General features: G+C 35.0%; 1 protein-coding gene and 2 long non-coding RNA genes across 6 annotated transcripts in view; 2 read left to right on the top strand and 1 right to left on the bottom strand.

Moving 5' to 3' along the window:
* Positions 1-35: 35 nt before the first annotated feature.
* LOC141451811 (uncharacterized) lies at positions 36-5,192 on the bottom strand. Its single transcript, XR_012457114.1, has 3 exons — positions 5,084-5,192; positions 1,981-2,070; positions 36-720 (listed from the first exon to the last, which is right to left on the bottom strand). It is a non-coding gene; the product is annotated as an uncharacterized lncRNA (long non-coding RNA).
* LOC141451809 (uncharacterized) lies at positions 967-8,433 on the top strand. Of its 4 annotated transcripts, none has more exons than XR_012457113.1 (6): positions 967-1,249; positions 1,344-1,488; positions 2,247-2,655; positions 4,909-5,236; positions 5,353-5,464; positions 6,948-8,433. It is a non-coding gene; the product is annotated as an uncharacterized lncRNA (long non-coding RNA). The 4 variants fall into 4 exon arrangements; XR_012457112.1 differs by having other exon boundaries at positions 4,909-5,240; XR_012457110.1 differs by having other exon boundaries at positions 4,909-5,464.
* A 2,497-nt stretch (positions 8,434-10,930) lies between these two features.
* LOC141451801 (fasciclin-2-like) overlaps positions 10,931-12,874 on the top strand; it is a 383,077-nt gene continuing 381,133 nt past the window's right edge. The window contains exon 1 of the mRNA XM_074123472.1: positions 10,931-11,377. Within this exon, the coding sequence (XP_073979573.1) occupies positions 11,335-11,377 (43 nt within the window). The 5' untranslated portion in view covers positions 10,931-11,334. The remainder of the gene's footprint in view (positions 11,378-12,874) is intronic.

Raw genomic sequence — 12,874 nt, 5'->3', positions numbered from 1 at the left:
TTTGTATGGGTCATTTGATTCTAAACCTATCTATCAGCTGAAATGGCGCCTACAGCTTAGTTATACCTATACGTATGTAAAAACATCTTTTTTGATCTTAATCCTCTAATCACACACACCTATCCTCTTCCACTTTACCAGGTAATCCTCCAAGAAGATTGAAGAGAAGATGGCCTCGCGATCTACTCTTATCAAGAGAGCAGTATAGCATATATTCACGACAATGGGGTGACACCACTGGCTGCCTTGTTCACTCAATTTTCCTGATATTTTCTTAACATGCACCACATTAGCTTGTTGCAACAATTGTTGCAGTTGTAAACTTCAAAAAAAAAAATGAAAAGATAGTTACACTCTCAATAATAATTGAGTATCAAAAAATAAGAACAAAAATTAGTTAGTATTACTGCAGTGGAATAACTAAATTTGTTACCTAAAATAAAACAAATCTGTATTTGTAATGAAGCGTTCTTTAATATATTCAGAAAATTTGCTGTAAGATAGTCTATCAACAATATTGGATTAAGTACACATTCCATTCACAAAAACTTTTGATAAATAACATATTAATATCCATAAAAATAAAATGAACAATTTCTTTTGAATAATTCAACACAAAAAATATTAAATCTACAATTAGAAACGATTTACAAAATACAGTAATAATCATGTAGTTAGTTGAACAGCAATTACTAAATATGTTGTAGCCACACCAATCGTCTGTTCTCAGTCAAACATGCAACAGAAAGAAATTACAAAGAGGATAATTATTAGGTTAAGTAATGTAACAATTAGCCCTATTTTTTATTGATTTATTGTACACAAAATCAAATAGCCAAATTTGCAAAAAATCCAAGATTTTTATCAAGAATACTTAAGGCGTTTTTTTTTTTTGTTTGAGATTGTAGGAAGCTTACAGAAAGTTAAGAATTCATTAAATATCAAAACAAATTTCAGTTACCCAACTATAGTCCGACTGTAAACAAAATCCATGACAGGGGGGGCCCGAAAATAAGACAAGAAGCGCAATACAAGCTGGTGCTGTCGAGCGGCATTATAACCTGCAAGAACTTAACCTGATCGAGAATTAAAAATGTGATTGTTTTGGTATAAAGTATTATTTGTGATGAATTTCAAATTCATATTCGTGAAAAGAAATCGATGTGTGATTTTTTTTTATTTTTGTAATTTTATTATATTTATTTGGTGTTACTTTCAGATACATTAACACTTTTGAACATCAATTAAAGTAAGAATAAGTCCTACTTTTGCCTGGTTTTCCAAACAGGTGTTCTGGACTGGGGCGACTAGCAAACATACTTTACTTTGAATTTCTCATATAGATCACTAAATGAAATCCAAGACCTGGCACTGGGATTCGAACCGAGAACCAACAACATATACATGTACATATTAGTTTTGCGGGCCTCGCCTCAAACCGCTCGGCTATTGGGGCACTTTAAACATCATTTGAATGAATTATATGAGGTAAGAGTAGTAATAAATAAAAAATTTAGAGGAATTAGATATAAGTGGAAGTACGTATTACATTTTTATTAAAGCATAACCATAGAACATAGTCAAGGTAAAAAATCCAAATCAAGATGATAAACTCAAGAAATTAAGTGAAACCACATTATTGGTTGGCTAAAAAGAGCCTGAGGTCATAAATTATAATTATAAATAAGAACTGAGCAGAATTGACAAAGAACTGGCAAGTGAAAATAGCCTCAATTCTTTAGAGAAATGGTAAAATTTCTCTTTTTACCTGGCTACAGTTTTGAAACCCAGTTGGGGCAGTTTGAAGACTAAGGTGTATCTGGTAAAAACCATTTTGGTCATTAAAATAGGTATTATTATAATCTACATATATAGACAAGTCAAGGTGCAGATTGCAAGGAAATAATCAAAAAAAGCACAAATAATGTTAAGACATACTTATTGGAATACAGAAAATAATTGACTATTGGCATAACTAACCGAGGTTATTAAAGGATATCCGATGTTAAAAAAACCACAGGCCGAGAATTGGACGTTTTGCTTCATCAAACAATAAAACCGTAGATTTCCCTGAAATGGGAAACAAATTTTTAATTAAATTAAAAAAAAAAAAAACATTTTTCATGAAAGCCATTAAATAATGTGACAATTATTAAATGAAAGTCTACTTTTAATTGTGTGTGTGTCACTGAAAGCCAGAAAAAACATAACTTTTTATTAAATGTGATTTTTTGTTTTTGTTTAAGGCGTGTCAACATTGAGGTCAACACTGCCCGGCGCTTTTTACCTGTGCACTGCCAGCCTCCGGACAGTGTTCTCTCGCTACAGACAACACTACCCATCACCAGATTGTTAGATGGTCTTTCTGCACTTTTTCTGGTTCTCAATTCTTTTATTGTATCAAATCTTCGCAAAGAATAATGAATTTAAAAATTTATCTTAGTAAATTATTGGAATTTCTGAAGATTGGTATAAAATGATGACATTGTTAGTTCTGTAAGGACAGAATCCTTAGCCTATCGTTGAGCTGAAACAACTTGTTGACTGCACCGTAGGAATATGAGATCAAAATTATGTACTGTTAGAAGGAGGAGCTGTGCTGCCCGAATGGAGATCAGCTTGTGTCATTGGAAAAGCCAGTAAAGCTGTCCGAGGGTAAGCAAGCTATCTAAGTTTAGTAAATTATAAATCCGAGAGGAGCCAGTACTCTGCTCCGTATGATACGTAGCCTTCAGCTTTGAAATTATCAAGTTAATAATTGACACAAATTATTACAGTTTGAGATTCACATTCCTTCTCCTGTCCGCAGTGTAGGCGCAAATTAAGCTACACGAAACCCAAGTTGATGAAGACTACAAGAATTAAAATAATTAATTATTTAAATAAGTAACCCTCGTCAAAATATTAAATTACACTTCAAAACTTGTGGTTAAATCAAAAAGGGAGGCAAGGACAAGGCGGAAGATGCTCCTTTAGCGAGTAGAAGGGTCAAACTGGGATGCTCTTCCAGCACAGAGGACAATTTGAGAGCAGCTCAATAGTACTTACTAGTCTGTGATGATCGACCAAAATAACTTTTAAGCAATGATCGAAATATTTAATTATCTGAGATCGTGTAATACAAATTACAAGAGAAAACATTCAACCCTGTAATACGGCCGTTCCTAAATAACAAACTGCAAGCAACCATTTCCACCTTCCGCAAAACAAACTTTCCAACATAAAAGAAGGGAAAATCTGTATGTGGGTGTTTTTTTTTTTTTTTTATAAAGCTAACTTGGTGAAGATGCTGGGAGATTCACGGTGCTGAATCAATCACAGCTAGAGTGCAGATGTAAGCTTAGAGTGTCATCAAACAATCATTCTTCAAAGAGCAAAGCACAGTAACAACAAAATAATAATTTGAATAGCAAAATCTAAAAAGCTGAGATCAGGAAAAAGGATGGAAAACTCAGAAAAACAGTTTTCAAAACATTCAACGAGTAAAATTTACATATTCACACTAACATATATATCTAAATTTCCATCTGCTTCCAGCAATTTATACAAATTTAAATTGAAATTCTCAGCCTGAAAAAAATAAATTAATTTAAATTAAATAAATAAATCTTTATACTTGGGCTGACCATACCTGGGTAAAGAGGACGTATTGCGATCGAGGCCCTATTTCCGTTTCACATTTTTACTGGAAATTTCCGTTTTGATGTGTGATAGTGATTTCAGGAATTGGTGGGAATGCCTTATTTGGAATGTGGGCACAGAATGACTAAAGTTCGAATTTCATTTCTGGTTTTGCTGACATCATCAGTTCCGATAGTGTCAAAATCAGCCAACCAAAAATGTCACTTTTCTAAATAGATTTTTTTCAAAAGTAGCTCTAACTTGGAATTGCTTATTGATCATGCGCAGTTCTAACCTCACTTCTGGTTTTCAATGCCATTTCAATTTTAATTTAAAGGACTTTGTACCTATTAAATAATTGTAAGAATTAAATATATAGGGTGGGGCAAAAGGGATGAACCGGTTTTAAAGGGATGTAAAACAAAAACAATTCAACTTACAGGAATTATGTTTATATTGTTTAATTCAGTACAGAATCTAGTTTTTTTTACAGTAAGTATGAAAGATGATATCACGTAGGTGGCGGCCGTCAGCCGCGATGCACTCTTGAAGGCGAATTCTGAGGTTTTCAACCGCTCTTCTGCACATTTTGATGGCTATTGCCGTAACTTCCTCTCTGATTCTGTCCTTAAGTTCTTCCCGGGTATGTGGACGATGTTAAAAAACTTTTTCCTCTATGTACCCCCCAAAGAAAAAAAAAATCACAAATGCTCAAATCTGGTGAGCGCGCAGGCCACTCCACGACGAGGCGCTGGGGGAACACTTGTCTCAATCTCGCCATTGAAATCCTAGCAGTGTGGGGGATCTAGCCCCGTCCTGTTGGAACCAGATGTCTTCCAGAAAGTTTTTAAACATCGTCCACATACCCAGGAAGAACTTAAGGATAGAATCAGAGAGGAAGTTACGGCAATACCCATCGAAATGTGCAGAAGAGCGGTTGAAAACTTCAGAATTCGCCTTCAAGAGTGCATCGCGGCTGACGGCCGCCACCTACGTGATATCATCTTTCATACTTAATGTAAAAAAAACTAGATTCTGTACTGAATTAAACAATATAAACATAATTTCTGTAAGTTGAATTGTTTTTGTTTGACATCCCTTTAAAACCGGTTCATACCTTTTGCCCCACCCTATATAAGAAACTAAAATTACGAATTTTGGCATAAATTAGGTTCCCAGAAGTGCCATTTCAGTGAATCAAAAACTAAAAGTTAAAAATCTCTACGATTAGAACAGCTTATGTTAACTGCTGCAGTATTGTAAGGGTTTTAATAACTGAACTTTTAGGAAACAAATTAATTTCAAGCTCGACTCTCGAATGGTCTGTGAAGTAACCATTTGGTTATGAGTTACAAGGATAAAGCGCTTTTAAATCCGATCTCGGACGGCTTTGCACCGCCTTCAGGAGGCTGAGGTAAGAATATATGATCTATGGTTCACATGATAATATCTAATAACTTACCTTTTTAACAAACATTTCACAGAAATGTGCAGCAGAAACTATAGCCAACAATACCATAATTATAGAAACAGATTTCTGTACTAGAAAAGTAATATCTACTCCGTGGAAGGTACAAATCAAATTATAAGTAACCATAACAAAGGTGATAAAGCAGTAGGTACAAATAAATAGTAACACTTTAGAATATATAGAATCAATTAAATATGCAAAATAGATTAATTTCTGATGTTTTATTGTCAAAGAAAACAATTTTTTTATATTTATTCTAGAATCGAATAGAATTATCGATTTCAATTGTTGGTCTAATCGAGTCAATAGTATGGTTAATCGTTCTACCTGGATGAAGAATTGTGCTATTAATAGCATTAAACTGATGTCATAGTAAGTATATATTACTCTACGTACAAATTTGGATAAATATCCAAATTTTGTGTAGAATACTGCACTAACTTTTATGCCAACCAATAATAACCATAAATATATGAATAATTTCACTTTGGATACATCCACATTGTGGCCAATATGTTCTTGTATTTTTTGCAAATATTTTCTATTCTTTAACAAAGAATAAATGTGCAGAAAGTTTGCTGGAAGAATGAAAATCACACGGGCATATAAAGTGAATTCTTTAGCAATGAATTCCAAGCCATGGGGTTGTGCCGTTGAAGTTCTTAAATATATAAACAAAATGGAAACTATCATTTCTAACAGTCTATCCAACAGGGTCACCGTTAGAAATAGTTTGGATAGTTGGAAATTATTATTCAATGGTAATAGACCATAAAATCTGCAGATATTGTGTAAACTATTAAAACTACTAAGAAACCGCACCATCTTGGTCTTTTGGAGGGGAAGAACAAAGTGGAGGAAGAAATAGAAGCTGGCAGAACAGCTGGCAACCAACTGAAATGATCCAACAATGTCGGTGTTGGTTAAAAAGGTCACCTTAAAAAATAAAATAAATAAATAAATGAATTTAGGTCGCGCAATGCGGTTGTTCAATAATAATTATCTAACAAATAATTCTGCATGCTATTTGGCTATATTCCGCCTGCCAGAACGCCAAGATACCATCTCTAGCTACGATGCTCCAGGTTCTAGCCTTCGATCGCGTTTTTTTTATCAAAATTTTACACCGTAAAACCGGTACATCATACTGGAAAAACAACTTACAGAAGGAAGTCTTTCAAAAAACAGCCCTGAAATGGAAAACTGTTGATTATCTATTTGATTGTAATGAACTTACGAAGTTTCCAGGAAATCCATAAAAGTGAACAATCCAAAAAGCAAATAGATACTTCCGGGAGAAATATTTAGTCCAAACTTGGCATATTATGGGCACAGTATTAACACACAACAGGCCCTGTACATTACACACACAGAAAAAGGCTCTTTCCATTAAATCTAACCCCCCCTCTTCTAGAAACACCAATTTTCCTGGGAAATACGAAATACACAAGGACTCAAGTCAGGCGAATAAGGAGGAGCCACAGGAATGTTTTTACTGGCCAAAAAAACTCGTTTATTGAAATTGCTGTGTGTGTGACAAGGAGCATTATCGTGATGCAACACCCACGTTGTTCTTGATGTTTGGTCTCACACACGAATGACCCTCCTTTTTCGAAGTTTTTCAAGAACCTCTCGGTAAAAGTGTTGATTGACCGTTTGAAAAACTTCGAAAAAGGGTCATTCGTGAGAGACCAAACATCAAAGAACAAGTAGGTGTTGCATCACGATAATGCTCCTTGTCACACACAGCAATTTCAATAAAAGAGTTTTTTGTCCAGTAAAAACTTTCCTGTGGGTCCTCAGCCTCCTTATTCGCCTGACCTGAGTCCTTGTGACTTTTTTTCTCTTCCCGAAGTTGCTGAAATCACCTCAAGGGAACTCATTTTGGGAACAGTCAAAAAACATTCAAACGGCTGTAACCGACCAGGCTGAAGGCTATTCTAGTGTCGGAGTTCGAGCACTGCTCGAGTGGAAGAAACGTCTCCAGCACTGTGTGGCTTCAGAAGGAGGAAGTTATTTTGAAGGTGACAATATAGAATTGTAATTCTTTTTGAATAAAAAAATTTAAAAAAATCAGTCTCATTACTTAATTTACAGACCTCGTAGTTTTTTTTTTAATAAGTTATCGATATCTATGTAATCAGTGCGCCATGTTTTAAGAAAATTGTTAAAGCCTTTTTTTTTTTTTTTAGAAAATCTTAGAAAACTGGAAAATTGTTACAGAAAAATAAGGTACTTCCAGTAGAGCTTATTGTGACCCAAGCCTTACGGCAGGCATCTAAGCGAAACGGCCGAACCGGAACTTTGGCTTTTCCATATTTACTGGCTCAAAACGGCTATTTTCGGTGAAAACTTGATGCGGAAATTTTGATAATGATCGAAAACACTTCCGGTTACCTGTGAAACAAAATAAAAAACATTAAACTAACCTTTTCCATAAACTGTTCACCAAAATAACTAAAAGAGATGATAATCGATAACATTTGAAAACTAGAAATCAATTTCATCAATGTAGAGGACAATGCTTGATTTTTGTAATCGCATATAATATCATAAGTGAGATTGATGAATGCGAACACAGCGAATGTGCACAGCGAAAGTATCAGTTTACCAAAAGTATTGTTAATTATCTTAGCGTTGCACAGAATATGATCTTGTAATTGTACACAATCATTTAATTTTATGTAACTCATTTTGCGATATTTGTCAACAGTTAATTTTTCCACTAATTGTTGTGAAAGTTTAGTGTAGCATTCTAATAATAGGAAAATTTGCGATGAAATAATTATTAGAATTAAATCTCGATAGACATAAAGAAAATGTTTTCCTATCGATAATGAATCGAAACGACCAGCACATATGAAACACACCATTTTCAAAAAAATAAACAAAAATATAAATAAAATAAACATTTTCGTTGAAATAATTTTTATATTTACGTCGATATAGTTAATTAATATCCTCCATAAATGATTATGCTTAAAATGGACGTAAATATGGCAGAGATTTATTGGTATTAATGTTAAGATTTGCAAGTGAATTAGTAATTCTAAGATCAGATGTTTGGTGTCTCCACTTGTCTGGTTTGCATCTCTTACGAACAAATACAGCGAACAGCTGATAATTTCTAATATGCGCATCAAACCAGTGAACAGTATTGATGGCAGTGTTAACTGCAATTCATCACTGTACGGATATAGGCCGAACAATTTACTAAATCTGATCATAAATTTCATCTCTGTAATTAAGATATTATTCTTTTTGCCATAAATAGTTGAAGAATTAAAGATTTTATTAGATTTCTTCCAGGGTAACATTCTAATAATGGGCAAACACGTAAATGATGTTACTTAACAGGGCACTTCGTTTCATTAATGCACTAAAGAGTTGCAACGATTTAACTGACCTCTCAAAAACAAGGTCCTACTATGCACCTAAGCATGTTGCATGTTTCAACTTTCATTACGTGATCCATTATGGCTACTCGCGTTTTGTTTTGTTTTAAACTATAATATATAATAACTATTGCAGAAAAATAAAATAGTTAAATTAGAAAAACTACAAACAAATTCTAAATTAATTACCTCCTGTAACTCCTGACAACAGAAAGCATTACAATCTTTTTTTTTTTTTTTTTTTTTTTCAAAATTATTACAATCAGAAATCCACGTTTTAAGGACGTCAGATCTTGAACACATGTGCTGAATTTGATATGTCATTCAGCGGATGTCACGGTAGCCGAGCGGTTAGAGGCGCAGCCTATAAAGCTGAGAAGTACTGTGGTTTATAGGTTCGAATCCCGGTATCAAGATCTTGGATTTTATTTAATATGAGAATTTTGTAATAATATATTATTGTTAGTGGCCAGCGTTCACGACACCTAATACTTTTATTACTAATCACAATCGTGCCCAATTTTCTCAGTGGAAATTCTCACCGGGAAATGTCCGTTTTCAGCTACCCTGAGCCTATGATGAGCCAAAAAATGTGGTTTTCACAAATTAGTCTGTACGTTTGTGTATTACTCAATAATGAAAAAAGAAATCTGTTCTAGATTTCACCAAATGAGTGGTGGGAAATAAGTTTCACCAAAGATATGTGAAAAATTGAACTTGGAAAACTTTCAAGTTGTAGCCAATAAAATTCCGAGATTTTTTCTCTAGGTATTTTCTATTTTTGTGTTGAACTATGGTTTTTCTGTTCGCTTCTATTGAAATGCTTTTCTTGTAGACAAATTATTTTTTGTTAAAATAACTTTAAGCAGACAAACTATTAGACCCACTCATAGAAATGCAATAGTTTTAATGCCTAAATTAAAATTACAATTACTACTAGCTGACCCACAGCTGAAGACCATCAATCGAAATCTTTGATTAAAATAAATTAAAGAATGGCGCATTGCAGTTTCAATAATTGGACCTTAAATAGTTCTATTACCTTGCCACGTGTTGATCTGTTACGTCCTAATCAAGCATAACACAGTAATTGTCAGGTAATCATGCAGGCTAACGCAGTGAGGCGATTGTCATGCACGACGCTAGGCACTGCTGTGATCGTGGTTTAAATGATGTTTCCCTCGTTTAGTCAAATTAATTATTGTTTTCTATCCAGATGCGTGATTAGACCCTGTACATCCCTGAGTTCTAGTACATGCTGAAGTCCTCTCAAGCTTTCACCATGGAGTGGTCAGGTATCTCTATTCCCATTCCTTCTCTTATTCCTAGATCACTTTCTTCTTTCCCTTCTTTCAATCTGTATCATGAATTCCTTTCTTCTTCTTGCGAGTGAAGGAAGGTTAAGGTGCTCTTCAGGGTGAATGGCGACTCTAGACATACGAACAACATAAGCAGCTTACATTAAACCCAGGAACAGGCTTACACTGCATACAGAATTGATTCAAGCCTGATTTCTTCAGGAGTAACAAGCCTTATCTAAATATGGCAGACTGGGAAGAGCGTTGAGAAGTTCTCCTGAAGAGGCTGAAAACTGATCAGGATTGTGTGTGCTTGAAGGGGTATCAGGGATACTTTTGGCCCCAGAGAATGGTTATCCCATTTTTTTGTTGGGGGCTTCCCTAGAGAGTTAGTGAGTGGGTTGGAGTATGCTGTGGGTTGCCTAAGGTGCATTAGCAAGTTATCTATAAGCGGCGCATCACGTTTCCCCCGAAGTACACCTAGATTGGAAGGTATGCTTGCCCAGACACTAACACCCTTAGGCCAATTCCTCAAAAGACCTCAAAAGAATAAATGACTCAAGAACTTTTGAACTCAAAGAAAACTAATATTGTCAGTTCTCTTACCAACCTTAATATAAAAATTCACCCGCAGATTTTCAAAAACCAAAATCGCAGCCAAATAGTTGGGATTCCTAAAAAAAAAAACAACTGCGGGTAAAAAATCAAGCATGCTTTCAGTCAGCATTTAAGGGGAAAAACCGCACACAGCACATCAGCCACTCGAACAGGCTTTCTAGTCCTTGAAATTGCCTCTTTCACCGCTTGTATGATTGTACTGACTACAGACTGGTGGAATGCTTGCTACAAAGTGCCTACCATCTAGGTAGTATGGATGTGTTGCACAGGATGTTGCTCAGGATGTGTTGCACAGGATGTCGTGGGAGTAGTCACACAGATTAAAAAAAAAAGAAAGCTAGAAAATAAAGATATAAACTTTATTTTTTAAAGTTTTGAAACTAATATATCAGCATCACTAGTTTGGGCCACTACTAAGCGTACACATCGTGGCTACCCTTTCACAGGTTTGTCAAGTTCGAATATATACACTGGCGGCACTAACAACGCTCCCAGAGAATGTTCGTGGCGGGTGCACATGTAATACCTCCAGTGGGTGGTAGATCGTCAGACGAGGGACTAGCCTATACGCGCTCTCAGTAGACGGTCGGACTTCAGACCGTGCCGGACTTAGGTAGTGCTACCAACCATCTATTTGTAAATAGCATATCTTGAATACGAACAGCGAGATAAAACAAAACAAAACAAAATAATCACAATCAAGAACGAACGGAAAAATATCTAATAGTTATGTGGAGTGAAACAAATATGGTGCTTTATTTATATTCATATTATTTTATTACTTTATTTTTTGGTGATAGAAAAAAAAATGTTTAAAAAATTAACTTTAAGTTAGTGCGTCATATATTTTTTCCAAAAATTTAGAAACATTTTCATTTTTTATTTTAAGAAAATTAAAAAAAATCATCTCTTAAATAGTAAATAACCAAAAATGGTAATTTTACTTGTAGCAGCATTTCTATCAATTACTACAGGTATGTAAGCTTATATTATCCTTTTTATTCCATTTGTTTTTTTTTTATGACGAATAATCTCCGATAATAATAATAATAAGAAAAGGGGAAGGTAGTAGGGTCAGCGGAAGAGATCTTGAGGAAGTGGGGGGTGAGAGGGATCCTTCCGCTTGTATTTTCCACACTTTGGCGCCTAAAAAAAGGGCTCTATGTAAAGCTTAAGGGCATCAGTTTCTCTTTCTCTCACTTCAGACGAATATTTAGCTGCCCATGCCTTCCATCAATGTGCATGGGGGTCCATCCAAGGCGTCTTAGGGTACGTTCACAACGGAGCTGTGAGCATAGATGATAGCGGAGATGATAGCAGTGATGCATCAGCGCTTATAGGAAAAACATAATACATTCAAATGTGAGCGTGCACAACGAAGCTGCGACTAGTGACTCATACACGCTGCTATAAACGAGCATAGATGATAGAATTAAATATTCCATTTTTCTGCTAGCTGAACTCCAGTATCGGAGCTTCAAAATGGACCTAGAAAAATTAATTAGTGCTGTATTTACTCATTATTTTTTATTATTTACTTTTAAACAATATTTTGTTTTTTAAATCGTGCTCACATTTATTTTTATGTGTATTTATTTGTTTTTTCTCAATAAAACCATTACTAACCTAAGAGTAATCACTAGTTTTTCTTCTATGGTTATAGGATTTCCATGACAATTTTTCCAAAGTTTTCTTAATTTTGACCTTATTTTTTCTAAAATATAGTCGAATGTGGGTGGACCCATCCTCACATATTCAAAAAAACGATCCGGATAATTTCTAAGTTCCTTATATAAATAGTGAAATTCGCCCAAAGTACTTCGTTTTTTATTTATGGGATGTACATGATATTTTCTAAAGCGTTTTTTCTTTAAAATATACCATTTCGTGGCTGCTGCACATAAAAACTCTTCTTCACTTCTCGGACATGTTGCATGTATCACAGCTCTGTTGTGCACACTAATCAGCGATTATATTTTACTCTATCAGTTATCATCTCTGCTATCATCTATACTCGCAGCTCCGTTGTGAACGTACCCTTAAGGGGACACCAGAATTGTTACCGATGAACTTTTATCACCAAGCTGCTGTTTCCACTCTATACTATTCGTAACTATTCGGATGCTCATTCTTTGTTGATTGACTTTGTTGAAGCATTCCACCAGTCTGTAGCCAGTTCGATCGTACCAGCGGTGAGCAGACATTTCAAGGACGAGAAAGCCTGTTCGTGTGACTGATGAGCTGTGGGGTTTTTCCCCTTAAATGCTGACTGAAAGCATGCTTGATTTTTTACCCGCAGTTTTTCTTAAGAATCCCAACTATTTGGCTGCGATTTTGGTATCAGAAAACCTGCGGGTGATTCTATTTTAAGATTGGGAAGAGAACACTCAATATTACTTTTGAGGTTCTTTGAGTTCAAAAGCTCTTGAGTCATTTATTCATTCGAGGTTTTTGAGGAATTGGCCTCATCC

The sequence above is a fragment of the Rhodnius prolixus genome, unplaced genomic scaffold, assembly GCF_049639745.1.
Source record: "Rhodnius prolixus isolate KJV_2025 unplaced genomic scaffold, Rpr scaffold_14, whole genome shotgun sequence".
Classification (NCBI taxonomy): domain Eukaryota; kingdom Metazoa; phylum Arthropoda; class Insecta; order Hemiptera; family Reduviidae; genus Rhodnius; species Rhodnius prolixus.
This window is presented reverse-complemented; position numbering and strand designations above follow the sequence as displayed.